Genomic DNA, 24,237 nt, shown 5'->3' on the forward strand with positions numbered 1-24,237 from the left:
GTCTTTGATGCCTGTCTCTGCCACATTACAGTAGACACAGCGTGTTGTAGCCGCAGGCTGTTACTGCTCTATGAAATGTGATTCTGCAAAGTGAAAGGCAACACTGTCCGCGGTGGCCTTGCCAACATGGCTGAACGAGGGGGCATAAATGCTGGGTTGTATGTAGCCCAGGGGAGCAGACGTATCATGTCTGCAAATGACACGCTATCTTGTTCGCACTATGTTGTCTGGTTGGCCGGCATAACTAGATTGTCCGCTTTGTGGCATGTTGTCGGTTGTTCTTACCTGTATGTACTTTAATATATGTCTATTTATTTCCTTTGTGTGTGTACCCTCAGTGCGTGCTGGCACTGTATATATGCTTATATGTGGGTGAAAGTTGACTCTGGAGTTGTAACCTGCTGGTTGCCACATATATTTCCCCCCAGCAGCCTTAAATAGTCATCACGTTTGGACATATGAGTTGTTTTGCTCGATACACAGACCTCACTGAGAGCCACTGTCCATTCGTACTAAACATCAGAGTCAGATCTGAAGCTCAAATTGCGATCCTTTCATCCCGAGTGGTCATTTGTATGAAAAAGCTTTATAGGACCAGAGTCGTGTGTATTGTAAATTTGCTTTTGTCTGTTTGTTGAGAGCAGCGTAATCCAGTGCAGGTCAAGTACGGGTCTCTGCGAGCTGTGCTTTCACCACCACCACACCCATTTGTGCTGGAGTGTGCAAAGCCAGTTAGTGTGTGTATGTGCACATGCTGTGTACATCAAGAGGCTTGATAAAGTATTTCAGAGCCGCCAGCTATCTGTGACATGGAGTAAAGTCAGTTATGAACTTTCTCCAGCCCATTCCCCTCTCCCTCTCTCCCTCTGTGGCTCTCTCTCTGCCTCTCTCATGCTCTGTCTCCTTGGCGTGCACTGCTCTGTCAAGCAGGCTGAAACCAGTTTTTGCTTATCACCCACCGGTCGCTTTTGCTGTGACAGCTTAATGCATGTGAGGGACAGATAGCTACAGTCCTGTCATCCTCTCACAGCTATTTATTGTGGCATCCACATTCATCGCCCCCATGACTGCAAGCGTCATCATCATCAGTATCATCTTTTTTAATCGCAAACAGGATCGGCAGCATTCTCAGTGTTGTCACTGTATCTTAATTGCTGCGACTGTGGATTAGGAGAAGCAGAATTTGAAGGTGTTTTTCAAAGACAACATTCATCAGACCTGTTAGTCACCATGTTTCATTTTCTAATCTCAGTTTGTGTCCGACCCAGTCATCCGAATAAATGTTGGCAATGTATGTTTCTGCAAACCACGGATATTTTGTACTTTCCATTGCTTTAGATTCTGTTTTTCAATATTATGTTGTGACAATGCTGTGCTTATGACCTGGCTGGGTTCAGGCACAAAAAAACACTTGGTTAGGCATAGGAAAAGATCATGTTTTGGCTTAAAGGAGACATATCATGCTTGCAGGTTCATGATTTTATTTTGGGTTACTACTAGAATAGGTTAACATGCTTTAATGCTCAAAAAACACATCAGTTCTGTCCAGTGCTGCAGCACTGTATTGCCCCTCTGTCTGAAACGCTCTGTTTTAGCTCCTGTCTCTTTAAGGCCCCCCTCCTGACTACCCAGTCTCCTCTCATTGGTCAGCTCACACATGCCTGAGCCAGCACTGCTAACAAACCACAGAGAAGATGTGCTAAATCAACTCTTACATTCCAAACAAACCACTAGGCATTAATCATGCAAATGTATGACTACCTGATGTAGTGTGATGTCACAAAGTCACAGAATTAAGGGCGAGACTACTGACGAGGCATTTCAGGAGCAGTGTTCTCTGTGGGAGAGAGGAGCTCCTGCTGGTGTGCACTTTGACCTTTTTCACTTTCAAGATCTTTCAAATGCACAAAAACATAAAAAAAAAACACTGAAGGAAAGGAAAAAACAAAAAAGCACAAAAGGTCTCCTTTAAAAGTACCTGTTTTGGTCGTCGCAAACACGGCCGGAGATGTCTTAACTTCCTGCCAAAAATATCCAATGACTTGAAAAATGACTTATGGACAGTGGTTTCACACTTACAAATGTTGAAACGCAGTCTCAAGCTGTGGTGACTGGCTTGGCTGGCTTCTTGCTCAATTCCAGCTCCATCCCCTCCACCTCCCCATATGAAAGCCAGGCCATGAACATGTAATATGAACATGATGTGACACTTATTGTAGAAATGTCAATATAGTTTGTGGCCTATGTCACGTAACAGTGATTTGCAGAAACGTCAGCTGCCAACATTTTATCCTGCCCGTGGGCTGTTGTGTCAGTCCTGTTTAAACAGCACGAACTGCCTCGCACTCAAATGAGTAAATGATGTTTGCCTGGAGAGATAGAGCACTTTCTGACCTCAGTGGTGAGGATGCACTCTATAAATACCACAATCTAAGCACAATAAGTGGAAATGTGGGTTATCATGCTGACAGATAAACAGCTGCGTTAACATCTACAGGCACCTGGAAAAGGACAACAACTGAGCACAAATGGGAGGACGTGGGGAGAAAGTTGCTGGAGTGAAAACCACTGGTGACCTCGGTGGAGAGACGTGTGACCTTTCCAAAGTAAAGGAAGTGACACATCAGAGAGGGTAAGTCATCATGTCACACTGGTTGCTCTGTGTGTGCTCAGCCAGACACAGCTGGTTTGATCCAGTAGTTCTTCAGCATCAACAACAGCAGCAGCAACAACAGGAACATGAGGCAGAGTAACCGGCCCGAGCAGGCTCAGACTGCATGAGGGAACAATATCAGTTATTGTTGTGTGTCCGTAATGAAATGTCAAATGCAAGGCAGTCCGGGCAGGACCTGGGGGGGCTGACCAATCTGGAACAAAGGAGTTACTGTGATCAGGGAGGAAAAAAACTTTGATATGAACTTAATTTTTAAGAATTATATCTTTTCCACCATTCCCATGACTCCCCCACAGACACATCTCTGAGATCATCAAGGAACTGAAGACGGTGTGTTTAAACATCAGGCTAAAGCACAAGAGCAGAGATGCCAAACTTAATCTTAAATTGTACTCCCGTACCTGAAAGCCATTCTCTCTCACACCTCAATGTTACACCGTTGATTGTACTTTGAAGATCTTTACCAGGAAGTGTTTATTTAGAGTTAATGCGATCTTTTTATATGCTGCATGCTTCACAGGTCAGGTATAGTTTACAGTGGAACACCTGTTGTTACACATCGTCGGGCGTGGAGAACAACAGAGGGAAGCACATGCAGGGTTTGGCATTGGCAGCATTACAGTCAGCTGTGTGGGTGTTTCAGCATTTTAACCGGCCACAATAATGAACCTGAACTGAGACATGAATGCAGTCTCATCTCTCTCATTTTTCTCATCCTCCAATCGGAATTTACACCGGGAAGGATCGTCTTTGAACAGAGGAGGTGGCCTAAGACATTACTTATCACCCACCTACAAAGCTGTACTGAGTTCTCTCCCCAGACATCTTAACCATTCACACCTGGGCGCACCTAGCCCTAGCAACCCACATGAAGGCCTGTTTGACCAATGACCCACAAGTGGCCCTAATGACTCTGAAACTCAGAGCTCACACGTGTCCTTAACGACTCTGTAAGGACACTCCCACACAGAGTTTAAAAGCCTGCAACTCTCCTCCAGTTAGTTAGAACTGAAGAAGCCTCTTGGATGAGAGGTGACACGTCATCAAGAAACTGAAACAAGTCCAGTTGCCTACGATACAGCACCTAGATTTACCATGATGGATGACTGAGAACCTTCATCAACATCTTCATACATCTTTGTTTAAAATATCTGGTATTAAGGGGGAATTTCAGTATTTTTTAAACCTGAGCCTTGTATTTGCATGTTTCTGTGTGTCCATGCTTTATACCTACCAAAAGTTTGGGAATTACCCAGTAGATTGCCACAGCCGGCAGCCTCCAACGTGATCCTTCCAAAGTTGAGTCATGTGAAAATGCTTGTTTTTGCCACTGATAGGCTGAGGTTATTATTCTATTCTATTCTCATTAGTGTCTGACAACATTTCGGAAAACGATTCCTACAGAGAAAGACTTTTTGTTCAAGAATCAGATCCTTTTCTTAACCAGAACTGGAGTCTGGAGAGAGGAGTCTTGAGGGACACCTTAAGGGGCTACCAACAAAAAACAGATTTTTTAACAGGTTTCAACAATCTAGCTGAGGCAACAACTGTAACAACTCACCTCGGGAGATTTCAGAGCGAGACTTGTGTTTCTGGTTACGAAAAAGGATCTTACACTTTAAAAGTCCACTTTGTAAGAAAGTAGATTTTTGAGTTCAATTCCCAACTCGTCAATTACTGACGGTTTGGGATTGCAGGTCGAGTGGGCCACCATCCCAAAGCGTCAGTATTTGAAGAGTTGGGAATTCTTAAATATGCACTGTTAAAAAAAATAGGGCCCAGGTTATATGTAAAATATGTCAAAATAGGGACCAGGCTTTAAAAAACCAGAATTCACATTTAAACTGCATTTATATAATTTAAAAAACATTCAGAGCAGGTTTTTTAGTGCATTATTGAACTCCAGTTCACTATGAGAGGAGCAGGAAGCAGCCGAGCACATGGTGAGCAGAGGGCGAACTGGTCAGAGGACGATTGCACTGATATGTGTCACACATTCCTCTCTGTCTGCTCAGCTCGCAGTGACGATAAACGGAGCCCTTTGCAGCACCCGCTGCTGCAGCTTTGCTTATTTGGAGGGAAAAGAGAGCGGCTGCCAAAAACTGACTCAGTTAGATGAAATGAGAGTAGCCTTTTAGTCTCTCCCTTTTTTCTGGCTGCCGCTCCAAATGATTAAAATGAGTCAGAGAACTGGAGCAGACCGGACCGGGCTGCCCTTGTCCTAAAGTGACTCTTGTTGGAAAGAGGCGGGTAGAGAAGCAAAACCAGCCTGTTTTGAGGAATGTAATACCTATAGGTATGACTTCACACACTAGAGATGATAAGAGAACAAAAAAACGAAACAAAAAAACGAGATAAAGTGACTGAAAAGATGCCGTTTTTAAATACATCAGGAAGTATACTGCAGATTCAAGGAGGCTGCTTCCTTGAAAGTAAAGGCAGACACTTTTCAGAATCATACCACGTGTGTGCAGTCAGATGTTGGAGTAGCAGCGAGGGTGGATCTAGTAAGGGTGTGGTCCATCCCCTTTTTCCTATTGGCTAATCCCTGTCAGCTGAAACAGTTAGCCACAACCCAGGACAGGACCCTCATGACTCAGTGGTGATTCATCAGAGAGGAGAGGAGAGGAGAGGAGAGGAGAGGAGAGGAGAGACAGAAACTGAAAAATAAAATAATCTACAACAGACTTTACAACAAAGACAAGGAGAACAAACAGAATCAATAATTGAATAGTTTTCCAGAAAAGCTAAGAAGCAGCCCACATCATCACCAGATTATGGAAAAACAGGAAATACGAATGTGGATGAGTTGACCTGTGATAAGTCTCAGAAAGTTCCATAAAGTATTTAAGCCTCTCCCTAACCAAACATTGCCTCCTCTCACATCCTTCTGTCTCACTGCTCAGCAGCGTTTGCCAAAACTCACAGACCCGACAGGAGACCCAGCCTCACTCCTAATCTTCTTACGTCATCTCCAAAGAGTAAGGCAAAAGTTTTGTCGAAACGTTAAATTCTTGCTATCTGACTGCCACCGATATACAGTCACAGAAAACAGAAAAGCAATACAGAGGGAGAATATGTAAGAATGTTTTTGTGCAACTGCAAAAACTGGAAAAAGATGAATAATTGTAGCTCGTCCTGGGTTGTGTAACCCTGCTCTGTTTTGCTTGCTGTTGTCACAGAGCCAACTGAATTCCCATCAACCCTTTCAGCAGCTCCCACTTTGTTATGATTAATAACTTCGGTGGCTTTCATCAAATTGTCATTTAGACACAACCAAGAGTGTTGCTGGGGGACAATTTGGACACACAACCTAGGTTCGTAATGATGTCGGTCTGTGTCCTCGCTTGTCATTTAACCACCTGGTTATTCCTATCCGTTCTGCTGGATTCAGCCTTACTGACACCAGCTGGATTGACCGGCAGTGTTGTTTACATGTCCGTCTAGCCCAGGGAGCGAGTTCAGGCTTGGGGAAATGCCCACCGGTCCAGTCCAGACCAGACCAGACGCACGGATGGAAAATCAGGAACATGAGCTGAAGTCCCGAGATACCGGGCAAGACATTCAAGAGAAGAAATTTAAGTGGTCTTAGCAGTGGGCCACGCTACACCTGAGATGATCAGATGTTGGATCGGTTGAGGGTTGAGTGTCAATATTGTGCTCCATTAAAGGCTGAAGCCTTTAAAAAAGCATTACTTAGCTAAACATAGCAACTTGATTATTGCAAAAGATGTCGTCTGGAAGGCCGTCAAACCTCCGAACAGAAATGCTGTTAGATGAGTTGCTTCTGGAAACACTTCACTGGTATTTTCTAATTTCAAATCTTTCATCCGTAACAAAACAACAAAGTGGAACAACTGGTTGCTTATCTATTTATCAAATGGAAAACAGAAAACATCATCACTCATCTCAGCTCTTCACAATCACACCGCTGCTGCAGGGTCGATTTTAATGTCAGCTCATATATAGACTAATCAACAGCGAGTGTCCCGCTCCTATTTTGAGCTGGGCCAAAGAGTTGTTTTTATGAGTTCTCCTCACCGTAAAGAGGGTTTATGTCTCGACATTGCAACAGCAGATCAAAAGGCTTCACACGAGTATAAACCTAAAAATAACAAAGGGAGCAGAGTGCCTCGAGCCCGTCAACATATATCCTTGGGAACATTGACTCAGCAAATTTAACACAGAAAAATGGAACTGGTTTGGACACAGACACCAGCAGCAAAACCCCTTTAGACTTGCTTACTTTCCCCTTGGATGCTGTATTGTGCAACTCGCCCCATATTACTGTGTTTAAGACACCCATGCTATTTTAGGAGTCAGTGGGCTATCACCTTGTGGGTGCCCACAGAGGGATCTGGGTTAGAGAAGAAAGACGATCTGAGGTCTGGAACCTGTACAACAGGCCTGATGGCCTAGAAACCACAAAGGCATCATAGGCAGTGAACATTTTTGACCCACAGGAGAGACGTCTGTTGTCGAAGTTTGGGAATGTGGCACAACGAGCAGCATGACTGCTGCAGAAGCATCTGCATCACCAGACAGGGAAGTAAGTGTACACATGCACTGTTTCGGCAATAGAGAAAGGTATGAGGGGCAGACATTTAGTATGAACTGAAAGGAAAAAAGTATTTCACAAACAGAAGGTCATTCTCGAGATAAGCTCAATGGGGATTGCAGAGGACGATGTATAATTTTTCCTGTAGAGAATTTGCATCCAGCAGGGAGGAAAGTGGCAGGAGTTTGAGATTAGAGGAGCGGAACAGTGGCAGGGGTGAAGCAAGCGCATGGATAGAGGTGGAGGGATGGGCAGACAGGGTGAAAGGGTTTAGGGAGATTTGGTGAGGGATGGGTGAGGAGGAGACAGATTGGATGTTTGGAGGCCGAGGGGTGAAATAACGGTGAGAAGTGACTCGGAAGGCTTGGACACGCTTCGCATCAGACAGCCCGCCCTCTGCAGGCCCCGCTGCACCTGTTGTTTTTCAGGAGCGGGACACACAGAGGAGGGGAGGTGGGGAAGGAAGGGTGAGGAGAGGGGGTGTCTCTTGCTCCCTGTGACTCAGGAGAATCTGAGCAGGGACGGAGAGGGAGAGTTAAAGCTGAGCAGGGACTTTGAGAGGGAGCTGGGGGGGGGGGGGGTCTGCAGCTATGCTATGAGTCAGCTGTGGCTAAAAAAGGAAACTGAGCGACTTCCACAGGGGACTAGCGGGGTAAAATAAGACAAGCGGTGAAACAGCATTCCTCAGCACGGCCTCTCATCCCCTTGAAACAGAACATAAGGTGACCAAGGACTTTTGGGAAGGAGTTTCATAAAAAGCACATCAAGTTTCACCTTGTATAATCATGCTTGATTTAGTCACTTACCCTTAGATATTATATTCTATATGCTGCAAATAGACCTATGGAAAAGCACTTTGAAGTAACTTAATCACAAGGGGTCTTAATTTCAAAAAGGTCATTAAGACAGCAATTAATGCAGACATATAATCAATTCACCACTTAAACTGGCAATAGATGGCCTTTTCGCTTTAACTCATCAGTATGAAGTAAATACTGATTGGACAGTGTAATGACGCATAGACTGGTTCCCTATAAACATCGCTTTCACTATGCTATTCAGCCTGCCACAGGGCTGGATTTTACGAAATGCGGCACAAAGCAAGCGCGTCTGCCATTGTGCAACTAAAACAGGAAGAGCCATTACTGTACTAGGTAACCCCAGGTAACAACTGGAATAACTTTGGAGAAAAAGAAAAAGAGCCCCACCGATGGGGGAGGAAGAAGGAGGTTGATAGGAACCGAGGTAAAACAAGAGTGAAAGGACGGGCATTCATTGATGGATGGAGAGAGCTGGTGTTTTGTCAAAGTCTGTTCCCCCGTTGATGCGTGTTTCCCTTTTTTTTCAGTCTTTTACCCCGAGTTGCAAAGCTATGACATTACAAAGACATGACTGGTCACTTGCAACGATGGTCCTGGAGCAGCATTAATTCTGATTTTCCTGGAACAACACCAACGCAGCGATATCAGATCGTGCCACCACTTAACAAGGTATTAACTGCAACATCTTTGCAGTTCATTAGGCGGAATTTAAGCGTCTTTTTTTAGGTCTGCAACAGAATTTCACCCACTCTCTGCTCTGGAGCCAAATTCTCAGTGACATAACATAGTGTTACTGGGGAAGATATCTCCCATTCCTCCCCTCGAGCTCTCAGAATAGAGCAGAGCGCTAAGCATTGCTTGCAGTGGTGAGGAAATGCAGTAATCTGAGTTGCACGGTACACCGCTTCACTTCACGTTGTGCGGTACATTTGACTGATGACTGACTTTGTTTCTCTCCTTGAGTCGCTGTCATGCAGAGTGCTCGGTGCTATCAGTCTTCCTGACATGGTTATGATAAGAATTGTCATCCCATGTAGCGTTGCCTGGGCCATCGAAGCAGCTTTGGCCTCTGCAAAGCATCTGGTGATGAGACAAGACTTAAGATGGAAACTTTTAGGAGTGAAAGAAAACAATGTGGACGCACAGAATACTGCAAATGTCATAAAAACAGAGAGAAAAAGAGACAAATGCAATCTGCAAAAAATGAATTCCATGTGACTTTTTCCCTGTGGCCTGGCTCTGACAGGACCATAAGTATTATAATCAGGCTTGACAAAGTGTCCTGTTTACCTTCTCTGTCAGGGAGTGTGAGCATGGCCGACATCCTGCGACTGCAACCGTATAGCTGTAGGCTTTCTAATCCCTCTGCAGCCTGAATAACAAAAATCGACTGACGTCATTCTCCGCTGCTCAGTTACAACTGCCACTCGAGGGCTCGGATCTACTCTCATCTTGTGTCTCACAAGTGCATTTAGAGATTAAGATGGCCCAGTTTAGTACATACAGTTTGTCTCTTTGGGCAATTAAAATGACACCTAATATTATCTCCTGTACCTTGAACCTGACCCGTTCCTTTAGCTACGTCTATTTTTGCCATTGCAAAAAGAGGTAGTAACGAGACTGTAGCAACAACAAGGTCCTGAACTTGTGCTGCGTAAAGAGTTGCAAACATGCCAGTGGAGTGCAAAGTGCATGTGTGTGTGTGTGTGTGTGCGTGCGTGTGTGAAGGATGGTTGTAGGTGGAATGCTGGCCATGCTGGGACTTTGGTATGGCGGGGATAGGAGTCCTGGCATGGGAACATAGCAGTGTCACTCCGGCTATCAGGTTCCTGTCCATACTAAACCTAGAGGGACACAACAGCCCATGAGGATATTTAAAAGGATTTTTAATTAGCACCATCATCATAGATACTTCGTCCATGTCTGGAGGCTGCTGCAACTGCTAGCCACAGCCGTTTTTCTCCTCTTTCTTTAACAAATGACATCTTTGTTCACGATGGCACATCGGAGTGACGTGAAGACAGACTCAGGAGACTTGAAGCTGAGATTAGAAGAGGAATCTGACATCTGTCTTTCATGGAGGGACTAACTTAGATTCAAGCAGTCTAAAAACCAACAAGTGACATGTACTGTTTATGTGCAGCAGCTGCTGCTGACATGCACGCACTGTATCAACGTTCATATAAGATGTTATTGCAGTCAAACGTCATTTGCACACACGTTGACAGACAAGATGCAGCGACAAAAGGTTCATCCTGACCTTCCCTCTCTCTGCTAATATGCAATTACAGCAGAGTAAATAAACAGAAGTGAGAGGTCCTGCTTTGTGTCACGGTAAGTTTTTCTCTCTTCCAGCTGACCATAGTGGTGCATTCAGTGACGGTAAACAACTTGTTCCTGGCAAGGTCGAAAAACAGTCGGGCTTTCTGCGATGAAAAAGCAGCAGCCTCTGCTGTCAGCCTCCTCAAGCAGAAGTGCTTCAAACTGGAATGATCCAGCTGCCGAGAGAGAGATCATGAAGAAAAAGCCCTTGAGGAAAAAAAGAAAAAAAAGTTGCTCCCCTCCTCCGCCTCCATTCAGTCTATCTGTAGCTCTATCCCTGTTCCTTTCTTTGTGCCCGATGAGAAAAACAGAGCAAGTCTGTACTCCAAACAGATGGAGAGCTGGCTGCAGTGCTGCTGCTGCTGTGTGTGTGTGTCTGTGTGTGTTTGAGTGTATGTTAGTGAGGGCTAATGAAAAACCTGATGTCTAATGACTGTGTTCCTTTTCTACAGGTTGTAATAACTAAACTAAAAAGTCATTCAGTGTCATTCCCGATTCTGTCTCTAATGGGACACCACAAGTAATCTGGCAGCCAATCCTGATCCAATATGCAACTTACACAAGTGTGATGCAGACTTGATGAAAACTCAAAGACTCCGGTGCTCAAAGGTCCAGTGTGTAGAATTTAGTGGGATCTTTTGGCAGAAATGGAATATCATTTTTAGAAATATGTTTTCATCAGTGCAATCACCTGAAACTAAGAATCACTGCGTTTCCATTACCTTAGAATAAGCCCTTTATAGTGACAGAGGGAACAGATTTACTTCTACAGAGTCACACATGTTGCAGCACCATGTTTCTACAGTAGCCCAGAATGGACAAACCAAACACTGGCTTTGCAGAGGGCCTTTCACATGGAAAGCCTTTGTTGGGCTTTAAGCCTGTATTCAGAAGGTAGCTTGATAATGTGTATTGTCTGCTACAGGGATCCTATCAGAGAGCACAAGGTCAACATGCGTAGTTCAACTTCTTTACTCCGCTGCAAGGCAGTAACATGGGGGGCAGTAGTGTACAGACTTGACTTGCGGCCTGGAGGATGACCATATCAAGACCCACATGGATGAGTCAGTATGGAGTATGGACTGGTAGCTGGAGAGATGCCGATTCGCCCCCTGGGCATTGCCGAGGTGCACTTGAGCAAGGCACCGTAACCCCAACTGCTCATGGTGCCTGACTACAGGGTAGCTCCCTCACTCCTACATCTCTCCACACATTAAGGTCGCTGTTACACATACCCGAATGCAACAGAATGAAAATTGCCTGCAGTGCTGAATCTAGGCAGTGCAGGATGTGAGGCACATGGAACTCAGTTTGCTGGTTTGCAGTCAGTGTGAGGGGTCAACCACACACACTTCTTTGCTATCGGTTGTGGCCACGACTTCACCGGTCAAAGTTCACCAAAGTTGAACTCTGCGCAAAGATGCAGATTTGCTTCGCCACCCTTTGCACCCCTTCACACGCTGAGAATGGAAGTGAAAGGGAGGCGAATGTTGATTTTGTGTATAGAGTGAAAAAAATGAATTTCCCTAATCGGAGAATAATAAAATGTTCTCCTTCTTCTAACGTAATTACAGACTGTCACATGCTGTACATAACTGAGGGTAATCATATGCAATATAATTCACATGGTCTCCGTACTATGGGAATTCACAACAAGTTGTAATTCAATGGTTGCAATCTTTCTAATCTGGACCTTTAAACTTTAATCAAAAATACATAGGGAATAAATCGTGATACTGTCTCAAATATTCTAAGCTTAAGACGTGATTAATGTGCAGATGAGTTTGTGTGGTGAGACTGAACGACCTATGACCTACTATGCTCAGCCAGTTGAGGTCCTGGATGCTGGTGGGGGTGCTCGGACGGAGAAGTTATTGAACACTGGTCAAGAGAGTGCTGAAGCTTATCACGCAGGTTACAATCTGGTCTGTGGCTTCTGGACAAGAAGGAAAAAAACAGACCAATTAAATAATTTTGTACGAAGAAAAAGAAGAATTGCACTGATTGGTTACATGGGCTCACACATAAAATTGTTTTTTGGTTTAGAATAACCACAAAAACAACTGCAGAAATGTGGATAAATGGATCGGATTAGATTCTTGGAGAGATATGACGTGTGTCCCAGGACTGCTGGAAAGTGGTGACTTTTCTTGTGGAACTTTTTCTGTTGCTTCATTTGGCAAATAAGTTATGAAGAATTAATGTGTGACACAAAGCAGTGACAAAAACACAGAAGCGTGCGTGTTAATGATAACTAAACAGCTAACCTCTGTATGAACTGGATGTGATTTTAAATCATTTACATGTTGTTTTCAACAGATGTTCATCAAGTGTGAAGTGGTTTTTGTGTGTCGTTATTTTCAGGGTGATTTTAAGATGCCAGGAGAATAAATATTTGTATTCCTCTAAGATGACATGCACAGCAGGATATTATACTTGCTGACTTTAATTAAAGAGCAGTCAAGTTTATTAAGTCATATCCTTCTCTGTGAATCCGTTCCTGTATAACATTTTCAGACCTTTCACAATAATGGTTGTTCCATTGTTTCGAGGAATGCGTGGGCTCACATCGATGCCGTGCTCCATGCCTCAGTGCAGAGATGTGTGTGTGTGTGTGTGTGTGTTTTTGTATTATGTCACAGTGATGATGTGGCACTGGCAAGCAGACATACGGGGGCCTCAGTCCAAGCCTCCCCGTCCATGCTGAACGTGCCTGGTCACAGCAAGCTGCTGAGAACCTCTGGATCACAGGGGCTTCTGGGTAGTGGGATTAGCTGGTGAGAGGAAACAGCTGAGGCCTGTGTAGCGTCAGCACTTGCTAATCAACACTCCCACCGCACACACATGCATGCACGTCGCCCCAATCTATGCTCTCCCTCAATAATCCCCTCCTCCTTTTTTTTTTTTTTTTTTTTTTTTTTTACAATCCACAGGGGTCAGACACCCACAAAGGCCTGGGACCACAAAAGTCAAAGGGGGCTGAGGGGAGGAGGGGACTGAAGTGCTTGGTCAAAGCTGACGGGGCTGCTGAGTCATCACTGATGCTGGTTCAAACTGATAATGTGCAAGAATTCCCAGCAGAGTTGATGAGCTGTCATTTTGTATTTAACACATCAGCTTCAGTTCAAAGTTGAGAAGGGGTTTGTCATTTCTTTACATGACATTTAAATAAAAAAAAAACAGCCAGGTTCAGTTTTGCAGTAGCATTGACGTTCATGCTTTTCAGAAGTCATCCTGTGCATTTCATTCCAGCCCGACCATCTAAAGCTCACGCTCGTATTTTACAACAAAATCAATTTGCATGAAACTGGGTTTGACGTAATGCAAAGGTCGATACACTGCGAGTAAAATCGATTGGCTGCTTACAAAACAGACTTTTGGACGTTATAAATAGGTCATGTGTGGACAGACTGAGAGCAGCCATATATATAGATAGAGAGCTGCAACCTATGCAAGTTAAACATTAGCCTGACACAAATAAAGCTAGAAAAGACTACAAAATCGCTTAGGGATCGCTAATATGTGTTAGGTTATTGTTCAAACATTTGTGCAAATAAGACTTTAGTGAAGAAAAGAGCTTAAAGTCAACAAGAGGTAATGATTTAATGCTTGAACAGTGTATGGGGAATGACATTGAAGTCTTGTGCTGATACGTCCTCCATCATTCAGTAGGGATCAATAAATCATGTGTTTTGCTGTATGTTGACCTGTGACTGTCGTTAACTCGGCCTGCGGCCCTCAACCAGTATAAGGTTTCAATGAGACTTTCCTAGAGAGGGGTGCTGAGACTCGCTCATGCTTCTTACGACAATAACTTTTTTTTTTTTTTTTAATCTTATCATCACCATGACTTCAACAGCTAACCCCATCATGGTTTGTTGTGTATTTGTATTGTATTGTGTATTGTACTTGGTTTAGTTTTTGAATGCTTTTATTCCCTTGTTTCTCGGATTTTCCTTCTGTCTGTTTTTTCATTAAATCTTGCTTTTTGTTTCACCATTCGTCAGCATTCAGGTCCTTTTTTGTGTGACCTTAACAGACCCGGCCTGGTCAGTATTAAAAGATTTGTTCTGCAAATTCAAAACCATCTGATTTGAGGGACATGAACTTCAATAAAAGAAAATGAGCCTGTAATATAAGTTAAGGAGACTCTGAGTAAATTACTTGGCACTCTGAATCACTCAGACCTGAAGCAGTCCCATAATTCACATAAGTGGCACTTAAGCAGAGGAAAAAAAGTGCTGCTTTTTTCTCTCTTCTGAGGAATCCCAATTTAACTTCTGGAAACTCTGGTCACTAGAGACCAGTGTGGACATGTACAAACAGACTGAAAAGGAGTAAATCCTGAGGTCTAGAGGTCATGATTGTATCATTTTGGGGACAATAACAGATATTTCTGTTGACTCTCTGGCAAATGCCTCAAACATACTTAAAATCTGAATAAAAGTGTAATTAATTTTATTACTATTTTTGGATTAAAGAATGGCTTATTCCATGAAAGTCTTTGGGCTTTACTATCATGTAACTTTCTGCAAACACGGGGAGGTACAGTACATGAAACCACCTCCAGGGGCAGTGTTGTACTAGTTATTAGAGGATAATCTGTGTCCAGCACAGTGGCACCTTGCATGCTTCTAATCTGAAGCTGTCCTGACCCAAATAAAAGAGTTTTCTATCAGTGTAAAGCAGCTGGTAATGATTAATCATTTGCAGCTTCATTCTAACTCTGTTTGCAGTTCAGTTAAAGGGAGGTTTTGTTGTAATTCTGTCAAAAATCAGTGCTCAGACAAAGGAAAGGCTGAAGTTATAAGATTATTATTGTAATATACTTGTGTTCAGTCTTGCATAAAAATTCAAATCACAGTCCATTGTAATTTAGAACAAAACGTTTATTCAAATCAAAAGGAAGAACTAGACGAAAGGTTAAATCATTCAGAACATAGTATATTCATAGAATATCTATACATCGTCATGATAAACAGACAAAAAAGATAGTAACATACAAATGGAGAATGAAGAAAATTCAGTGAGTGATATTGCACTTTGTTTCTAAAATGTTTCAGATACCGTCTCCCAGGTTCTTTATCTCTGAACATTTCAGTTCCTGCCTTTTATTAGGGCAGGAGTTTAGCTTAGTTTTGACACTGGACTTCTCTGAGGCCCAAGCAAATGGACTATGGAATTGACCAACCTGAAACAAATATGTAAGCTTATTCATAACCGTGTAGCTTGATTCAGTTTCCCTAGGATAATATCCAAACAAACTGCAAACAAATAGAACAGGAAAGAAGATGAGTTAACTGTGGAAGAAGCAGTTTGTCTGCTGTTATCTAAATGTTTCTCAGAGGGGGGGGAAGGGTGCTGATCAACAGCTGCCACCCCCAGGCCTGAGGGGGATCAGAGTGGTCAGGGAGACTAACTCAGAAAGGTTGCTTTAAAAACTAGGAAGCAAACTAAACCAATGCCCAGAAATACATGAAAAAAATAAAATAAAATCAGTCAACCGTCATCAGCTTCAGAAAAATAACACAGTCAAGAGACCTGTCCAGGATGTCTTTTTTTTTTTTTTTTAAAAAAACACTTGCTTCTTAAGGACTTTTTTTTTCTCTTCCCTTTTTGTCCTTTTTGAATAAACATGGAAAGGTCTACAACACACAGATGTGTACGAACATAACAAAAAGGAGAACAAGAGTTTAACGTAGACGCCAGAAGATGAAGAATCATGATCAGGTCTTTTCTGTGTCAAGGCCACTAAGATAAGATCACTTTAATAATCTGCACTTTGTCGATTACTGTCAGAAGCCGTATATTTAGTTTAGTTGCAGCTGGATCTCGATAAGAGCGCACACACACACACACACACACACACACACACACACACACACACACACACACACACACACACACACACACACACACACACACACACACACACACACACACAGGTGTCAGCTACGTTTAAAATGTAAACTTAGAAAAAAGTCACTAATCTTAAAAAAAAAGTTAAATAATGCATTAATGTCCTACACAACACTGCTTTAATGAAAAATCCTTGTTAACGTGGTTAGTACCAGATGGTTTTTCTCCAGACCTTCACCATTGAATGCTTTTTTTTTTTCTTATTTTCTTATCAAAAAAGTGCTGCTTTTTTCTCTTGACTATGACAAACCTCTGTTGCAGCTGGTCTTTTGCGTTGAATGAGTTAGAAAACCAATGTATTACTCATGTCAACCTACTACTACTTGTTCTGACCAGTCTCAACAGAAGTTTAGCAACGTCCCCAGCTTTTGGTTTGTGCTGGGTTTGCTCCTTTAACACAGAAGCAGTGTTTTTTTTTTATAGCTAGCATTCTGGCTTCACTGGTCTGGTAAAATCAAACTGCTTGTTGGATGATCAGGGCAAGTGCAGCAGGACAAAAAGGGAATGTCATCTCAGAAAGCTGCCTTGCTTCTCTGCAGGTCTATTCTGTCATTTTGGTAGTTTAAAAAAAAAAAAAAAAAAAATCTTCATTAATTTCAACAGTGCGATTTAAAACAAAACCTAAAACATTTTTTTTTCTCTTTTTTCCAACCGTTTGGCAAGTGAGAAGACCACCTGAGACAGTGCTTTTTTGGGGGCAGTTATGCAAGCCTGGCTTGCCCTGAGATTAGGAGTAGAGGAGCTGCAGGCAATTAGGGTGAGGCGAGTCCCTCCACATTGTACCACCCTCTCTGTTTCACACAAACACACACCGTTCACACACAGACTCACACGTTTTCTCTTCAGCTACAATTTGAGTGGCAAATGCAGGTCTGCAACCCTCCTAGTCCAAATCCAGAGCAACCTCAACACAAAAAAGGCTAAAAGCTATTCTATGATTGGAGCTAAATACAAAAACAGAAAAACAGAACTAAACTAAAAGCGGAGGGAAGCCACACTTGGATCCAAGCTGAGGAGGCAAACATCATCAAGAGCTTCCAGATGGAGATAGTGTGCTGCAGTTGTAGTAAAAGTCCAGTCTAGTTGTTGTAAGTCACTGAGGAAATGTCATAAAGGAGAAAAAAGAAAGTTCTTAAACAGCTTAAACAAATTCAGTGCATTGTTCTCGTCCTTTTCAGTCTTTTTTTTCCAAAATCAAATCCTGTTCTCAGCGCTGCTCAAAAGTTATGCAGATGAAAGTCTTTAAGTTAAGCCTGCAGTCTCATAGTCTTAGTCTGGCGCGTTACAAGGCTGAAACCAAACTATTAGTGATTTTTTTTTTTTTCAATTCTCATTAAACGGAGCCACACAACTCAAGTAAAGAATAAAATGTGCAAAACAAAATTCCAAATGAGGCAGGAGGACCTAGTCTTTGCTCTATAGTTGACCGCTGCCGCTGAATGCTTTCATTCATACAGACTATGGTGGTTAGAACGTTGTTGTTGTTGTTGTTGTTGTTGTTGTTATTTTTCTCTCTTCATCCCGTTTATCTTTAGGTGATTCTGCTGAAGTCTGGACATGATTAGTCCTGTCCTTTGTGTGAGGAGCCATGTCCTTATGTGCCATGAGTACAGAAGAATCAGGGGTTAAAGAGGAGCTTGGCAGGCTGAGCCCTGCTGATTCTTCCTCGTCACTGTCAGTCACTATCAGCAGGGCTCTCGCTACCAGTGGGGTTTTTCATACAGACTGAATATGTGTTCGTCTGTACATATCCAACCCCAAACTAGTGACTCCTGTTTCTCTCGCTGAGGGAAGGCAGGAACAGATTTGTCCAACCCAACTCAACTGTGGGTATTTGTCCAAGTCTTTGTCGGTTGGTTGGATACTTTTCTCTTGATGTCAACAGCGTTGTGTGAACGCTGTTGTTGGAGAAAAATAAACAAAGCTGAGCCTTGCAGGCAGGTTTTCTTTGAGCTCCCCGAGTCGCTCAGGGGAATTTCAGGAGCACCCTTCAGCGTGATGGACAGGCATCGAGCCGGCGCTCCTCTGTACGGCTGGCATGATCTGGGTTAGGATCGATCTGGAGTGGAAAGGAGAACAGAAAAAGAGGGTTTATTTAATGAAATGCGGATCTCATTTGATTCAGTCTGTAATAGAAAAATAAATGGACAAATGCTTTGCTCCGTTTCATTTGGTGCTTACCTCAGAGTACAGAGGAGGAGGCTGGAAGCGGAACTCGTGGATGTAGGCGAAGAGAGGTCCGTCCAGCTCCTCACGGGCTGCTGGAACATCCAGACTGCTCTGCCTCTGCTCTTCTGTTACGATTTCTGCATAGCTTGGAGGAGCTGCATAGGAAGAGCAAGCCACATGTTAGCATTCAAGGGAATTATTCTCAGACTACGGTAACAAATCTGAATCGTGACCTTGAGATCCAACCTACCTTCAGGCCTCTCAGGCAGACCCATACCCAGCCAGCTCATGCTGCACTGGCTGCTGACGCTGGAGGTACGGGAGCCGAAGGGGTGGAGAGGGATGGTTCCGATGACCAGGGGCAGGTTCAAGGACAGGTTTATCGCCCCAGGGATGTCCACGTATACCTGAGCACAGACATGAGGAGGAGGTTATAATATGCAAGTCATTCTGACGGTGTAATAAATATGCTGCCGTGTAGTAAATAATGGGCTCTGGCGCTGAGCATTCAGCATGAAATGAAACAGCTTTTTACAGTATGCGAGTCAGGGCTAAATGGGTTGTGCAGTCATTCAACAATATGTGGGTCGATGTCTTGAGGTTGAGTGCTTATGCAAGGTAGAGCCCTCGACTGGTGGCTGTCTGTTCGCAAGGTAAAGAGGTCATAAGCACCCTCAAGGCAGGTGTTACTAAAGATATTCTGGGCTAATGCTCTTAGCAGCATGTGGAGATAACACCTGGTGCATTGCAAGGCCAAGATTTGGCAGTGCGAGCTGAGTCAGCCGGGTCTTTACCTGGAGAGTTACTAGCTTACTAGGAATTATTGATTCTGTACGGATAATGGTGCCGAGTAACAGTGAGTACAAGAAGGCAGAACTGCTTATGTGTCAATGCAGGTGATGACTAGACAGGGGCCATGTGTTAATCAAAAAGAAGGGGGAATGTAAAGAAAAAGTAAGTGTACTCACCATGAGGGAGTACTCCACTCTGATGATGCTGCAGTCCAGGATGGAAGGTGACACAGGTGGGATCTTCAGCATCTTGCCGCTCCAGGTCTCAGTTTTCCCCGAGGACAGAGACTCCCCCCGAAGGTTGGCCACCAGCTGCTTGACCTCCTTCGTCTTCCCTTTGGCATAGAAGGTCTGGGTCTGGTAGATGGCTGCCTTTGGCACCACCATGCGGGATGAGCAGTTCTCGATCTCTGCAAAGATCTGGATTGACTCTCCTGCAGAGTTCAAGAGGGTAAAGGAGAGGTGAATTAGAGTTTACCTATGTCTCGGTCAACTGTAATCACCTTATTAATTCAGGGTGTAATGACATAATGAGCAGTGATCTGCAGAGTGTGATACTTTCATGAACTTATCTGGTAATGGATGACTAATAACATTATCAAATGCATTATTAATCATTAACTTATTCTCACCTGGGGTGTATCCCTTCCTTTCAATTTTGGCACTTAGGGAAATAGGACCTGAGGTGCAGAACCAACAGCAAAGCGTCTTGTCTTTCGTGCCGGCCTGTGGTGACTGAAGACAAAGAAAACAGATGCATTAGCAAATTATCTTCATATTCCACATCACAGCCAATGAAAAAATGGGTCAATAATGATGTATATGCTACTCTGTCCCCGCTATCCGTGTGGTTATCAGTCAAAACTAGACTACATTTTCACTTAGACACTCAATCGATGGTGAAAGACTCCCAGGGCTGCTTCAAAAAGACTCACCAGCAATAATGGAGTGTTGATATCAATGTGCTCAAAGACTGTAAATTCCTTCTTGGTCTTCATGGGCAGGAGCCAGGGCCTGTGGAGTTCTGCCTTTACCCAATAGCGCACACTGCCGTGCTTCCCTTCAAAGGAGGTAGCCAGAGGTCTACAGGAAAGAAGAAAGAAGGGGAAAAGAAGAGAAAGGGGTTATTTTAACTGTCACGAGCTCACTGATGCTATAACTGAATAATGACAGTAATGATGAGTTTCATCTTACGTCTGTGGAAGCTCGAGGCTGAATGCATACTCATGTCTTCCTGAATGGATAGTGGTGAGTCCTTCCTCGGAGTTGTCATCGTCTGAAAAACAAGGAGGACAAGATTCCAAACACATGTATACCATACCTGGGAAAAATGCTCTACGAAGGCATCTGAAAGTCATACCAAAAAACACAGGGTGGGGGAGACAAAAGAGAATAAAGGGATTTTACTATCATATCTGTCTGTGATAAATTAATGTATTGAGAGAAAAGCAGCATCTAAGTTGATTGAGGTGGTAGAAACTGAGCGTGCAAGATTGTGCTCTGTGGACAAAGAGCTGCCATTAGTGATGGCAACACATAAGCTATGACGGGGAAAACCCTGGGTTACAAGGGGCAACAATAAAGCCTATTCGGTGGGTAAATCTGTCTCACTAACAAGGACTAATTTGTTTTGATCTCTGGATTTAATTGAAAAAAATCCCCTCTTGTATTTCAGAGGGAGGAGGGGACGCTTTTGAATCGTCAAACTGCGCGTAAAATGTTTTTATTTTTTATTTATAAAAAACATATATAATAATATTTTTTTCATCAAAACATCAAGAGTGCGTTTATGAAGAGCTGTATGGACAGGCCGGGAGTGCTTCTGCCAGCTCAGCACTCCCTCCCCCTCGCAGCAGCAGCAGCAGCCGTGTGGTAAACAAGTGCGGAGCTGTCAGTCAAACGGCAGACTCCAGCAGGAGGAGACCGGCCGAAACCGGTGCGAGCAGCTTCCCACAGCCGCTCTGCTCTCATTACGCATTCACTGTGCGACACCGCAGCGGGCGCTACTACCGCCAGCCTGCCTGCTCCCCCCGCACACACACACACACTACTGCAGCTCACCACCGCTTATATCTACCTCACCATCACTGGATCTGTTTTAATAAAAGAGCTTGTAATGAAGTAGGAATGCAGTTCGTGTTTGCAACGACTCATCTCTCCATTTAAACCCAATTTTGCTGAACAGTTTGCCTTCAAAATGACAGCCGGCGTCACGCCCACCAGAAATTATGGAAAGGTGTTGCAGACGCACGAAAAGCTGAGAAAAGACACCGAAATACCGACCAGTCTGCGGATAAATCGGCACCGTGCGTGTTTTGACATGTCTCAAGCACAAAACAGCTGACAATTAAGCCAAGCTCGACGTTGCGTGACAGAAGACTCGTGCAAAATATGATGCGTTACACGGAAATAAAGCAGCAACTCCCGATACATTAGGAAAATGGACCTACAGGTGCTTGATCGACTCTTTCTACATTGCAGGTGTCTTAATTAAAAAGTTGCAGAATCCTCTGTCAGTCTCTGCATGACGGTGATGTCATTGGCCACACATGAGCACCTCAGCCAATGACGCGCGGCCGAGGGAGGGGCCATGCGCGTCGCCCCGCCCTCCCCAGGTCCAGTTTTCTGAACAGGATTGAACCGCTTTGAACAATGGGTGGAAACTTAAGAGAAGCTACAAAGAAACAGCCATTATGATGCTTTTCTCGACTGAAAATTTGTGTCAAAGACTCGGACACATCATCGCAAGGTGTTCATCTATCGACCCGTGTCTCAAAAATGGAGAATAATTGTCGTTTTCCACTTCAAATATCCTGAAAAACACTTGTCTGAGCTGCTGTCATTCATTCTGACACTTTGACACAAGCGACCAACGATGGAGCTGAATCCAGCCAATGTCACGGAAAACATTTGTACCAACGACCACCACAAAAAGAGGCTACACAATTACAGTGATCGATTTCTATCATGTGTGCGTTTTCGCCATCATTATCTGCGTTCCTGACAACAGCATCCTCCAGTGAGCCTCATCCCCAACCAGCACAAAGAGCATCTCACAGTCAGTTTCTCTAAAACTTCATCAAATAAAAACTCTCTTACCTCTCTCGTGTCCAATCAAGATATCTTTGTGATTTAGATATTCCACTTCTTCTGTGTAGTTTTGCGTGTAGGCAGTGTTGGATCCAGCATTTCTCGATTCAGTCCAACGAACTTTTGCAAATCCTTTTGCGTGGATCTTGAGAGATTTCACGCGGATTTCTCCCGTGACTTCGATGACCACCCTCCCTGAGACGCAGTCCCCGCTGGAGAAAACGGGAACGTTGCTGTCATTGAGACAGTCGTAGCTTACTGTGAAGCTCTTTACCTTTCCTAGCACCATGGTGGAAAGAGATAGGCTACAGAGACCTTGAAATACAAAAAGAGTCTGTGAAAAAATAATCTCATATGAAAAAGAGATGCAGTTTGTAGACACTGATCAGTATCTCTGCCCTGCACGAAGCAGGAGGCACGATCAGTGGCTTCTTTGCGAGCAGTTCATTGAGATGTGTGATGGCTGAATAACAGCAAAGGATGCTGTTATCATCCGCCTCTCTGCGAGTTGGTCTCCAGTCAAAGACAAGGAAACCCCCGTAGCTCAGCTCACTTTAAGCGACGGGCTGTGTGAAAAACAACCTTGGGCGCATGCGCAAGGGCTCCGCTGCCCCCTCCTTCCGCCTTCTGGAACAAGGCAGAGAGAAGTGTGGCGGAGAGCCAGATGACAAGTTTGGTCAAACAGCTGAAAGACTGCACAAAGAAAATGTTCACGGTAGTTTAACAGGCGAGATCTAACAGGTTATTATTATTATATTGTTATATATTTTATATGTATTTAAAATTTCCTGACTTTCATATAAGGAAATATCTTTGCTGATTGAACAATGAAAAAACACATCCACTCTTCATAATATGTGAATATATCCAATCACCTCACTGTTCTCTTATACAGCTTCCAGCCTCGTGTCCAGGGATACGGCTCAAGTGTCTGCCCCTTCAGCTCTGATATAATCGATACAGAGGCTCACTTGAACCTCTACATCCATGTGCAATCAGCAGAAAACAAGCTGAATGTTGCATGATGCCTGCAGCACAAGGATTGCTGTGTACTATGTAGGCCTTACGACTCTAGAGGGAAGAGGGTGAGCAGACTCCCCAGAAACGCTTGCCCATACATTCATCTCCCACATGTGTTGTTTTTGTATAATATCCATGCATGTATATAATGGGGGGTTGGGATCTCTCATTGTGCTGAGCTCACGTTTACAGAACAACAACTCTGATGTTTGAAACGCCACCTGGTGGCCATCAAGGCTTCTACAATGAGCTGCAGTGTCACCTGTTGAACGCTTTCAACAAACAATTCACAACTGCAAAACAACACTTTTCATTCTAGTTCTCTGTGATTATTCACAAGGTGCTACATCAATTCAGTAATAAGGCGATAAAACATCCACACCATCGGATGGTACCCAACCTAAATTGGGCGTTTGATTAAGATCCATCATTTAAACCAAATAATAAGGAATCATAATTCTTGCTACCTCATATAATCTTAAAAGTGCATCAGTTGCAGTCACATGACTTAAAGTTTGATTTCACAAGTTATTAGTCTAACTAAATATTTGGTTTCTCATACACATAGTCCAGCTGTGATCATGACAGTGTCAGCTCAACTTAACTGCATTATTGATGTTTTGATAAAAGATGAATGCTGCCCTCTAGAGGTCCCACTTTGTAATCACATGTTTAAAAACGTGTCCATCCTCATTTCTAGATCATTTTTCGAGGTATTTTTTGTAATGATTGGTGGCAGCTGTAATGAATATATGAACAACTATTCACGTTAATAAGTTAAATGTCTTTTTTTCACTTCACATCAATCAGCACAGCTGGACTACTTAATTGCGACAAACTCTTATTTTGAAAGCGTAACCGGGATATGCATGT

General features: G+C 43.6%; 1 protein-coding gene across 2 annotated transcripts; it reads right to left on the reverse strand.

Moving 5' to 3' along the window:
- Window positions 1-15,243: 15,243 nt before the first annotated feature.
- Window positions 15,244-22,916, reverse strand: arrdc3a (arrestin domain containing 3a). 2 transcript variants are annotated; one of them, XM_073465291.1, is made up of 8 exons: window positions 22,354-22,916; window positions 20,449-20,530; window positions 20,190-20,337; window positions 19,887-19,989; window positions 19,432-19,688; window positions 18,714-18,870; window positions 18,476-18,618; window positions 15,244-18,353 (listed from the first exon to the last, which is right to left on the reverse strand). In XM_073465291.1, exons 1-8 carry the CDS (start codon window positions 22,631-22,633, stop codon window positions 18,285-18,287), a joined length of 1,239 nt encoding a protein of 412 aa, XP_073321392.1. In that variant the 5' UTR covers window positions 22,634-22,916; the 3' UTR covers window positions 15,244-18,284. The 2 variants fall into 2 exon arrangements, with proteins under 2 accessions (XP_073321392.1, XP_073321393.1); XM_073465292.1 differs by having other exon boundaries at window positions 20,449-20,601; window positions 22,354-22,871.
- Between the last annotated feature and the right edge of the window lie 1,321 nt (window positions 22,917-24,237).

This window comes from Pagrus major, chromosome 5 (genome assembly GCF_040436345.1).
Source record: "Pagrus major chromosome 5, Pma_NU_1.0".
Lineage (NCBI taxonomy): Eukaryota > Metazoa > Chordata > Actinopteri > Spariformes > Sparidae > Pagrus > Pagrus major.

Coding starts and splice junctions, on each gene's coding strand:
- arrdc3a (XM_073465291.1), bottom strand. CDS start 22,633: ATGGTGCTAGGAAAGGTAAAGAGCTTCACAGTAAGCTACGACTGTCTC. Junction 19,689..19,886: donor AAGGAAGGGATACACCCCAG/GTGAGAATAAGT, acceptor TGAACTCTGCAG/GAGAGTCAATCCAGATCTTT. Junction 18,871..19,431: donor GAGTGGAGTACTCCCTCATG/GTGAGTACACTT, acceptor GTCTGTGCTCAG/GTATACGTGGACATCCCTGG.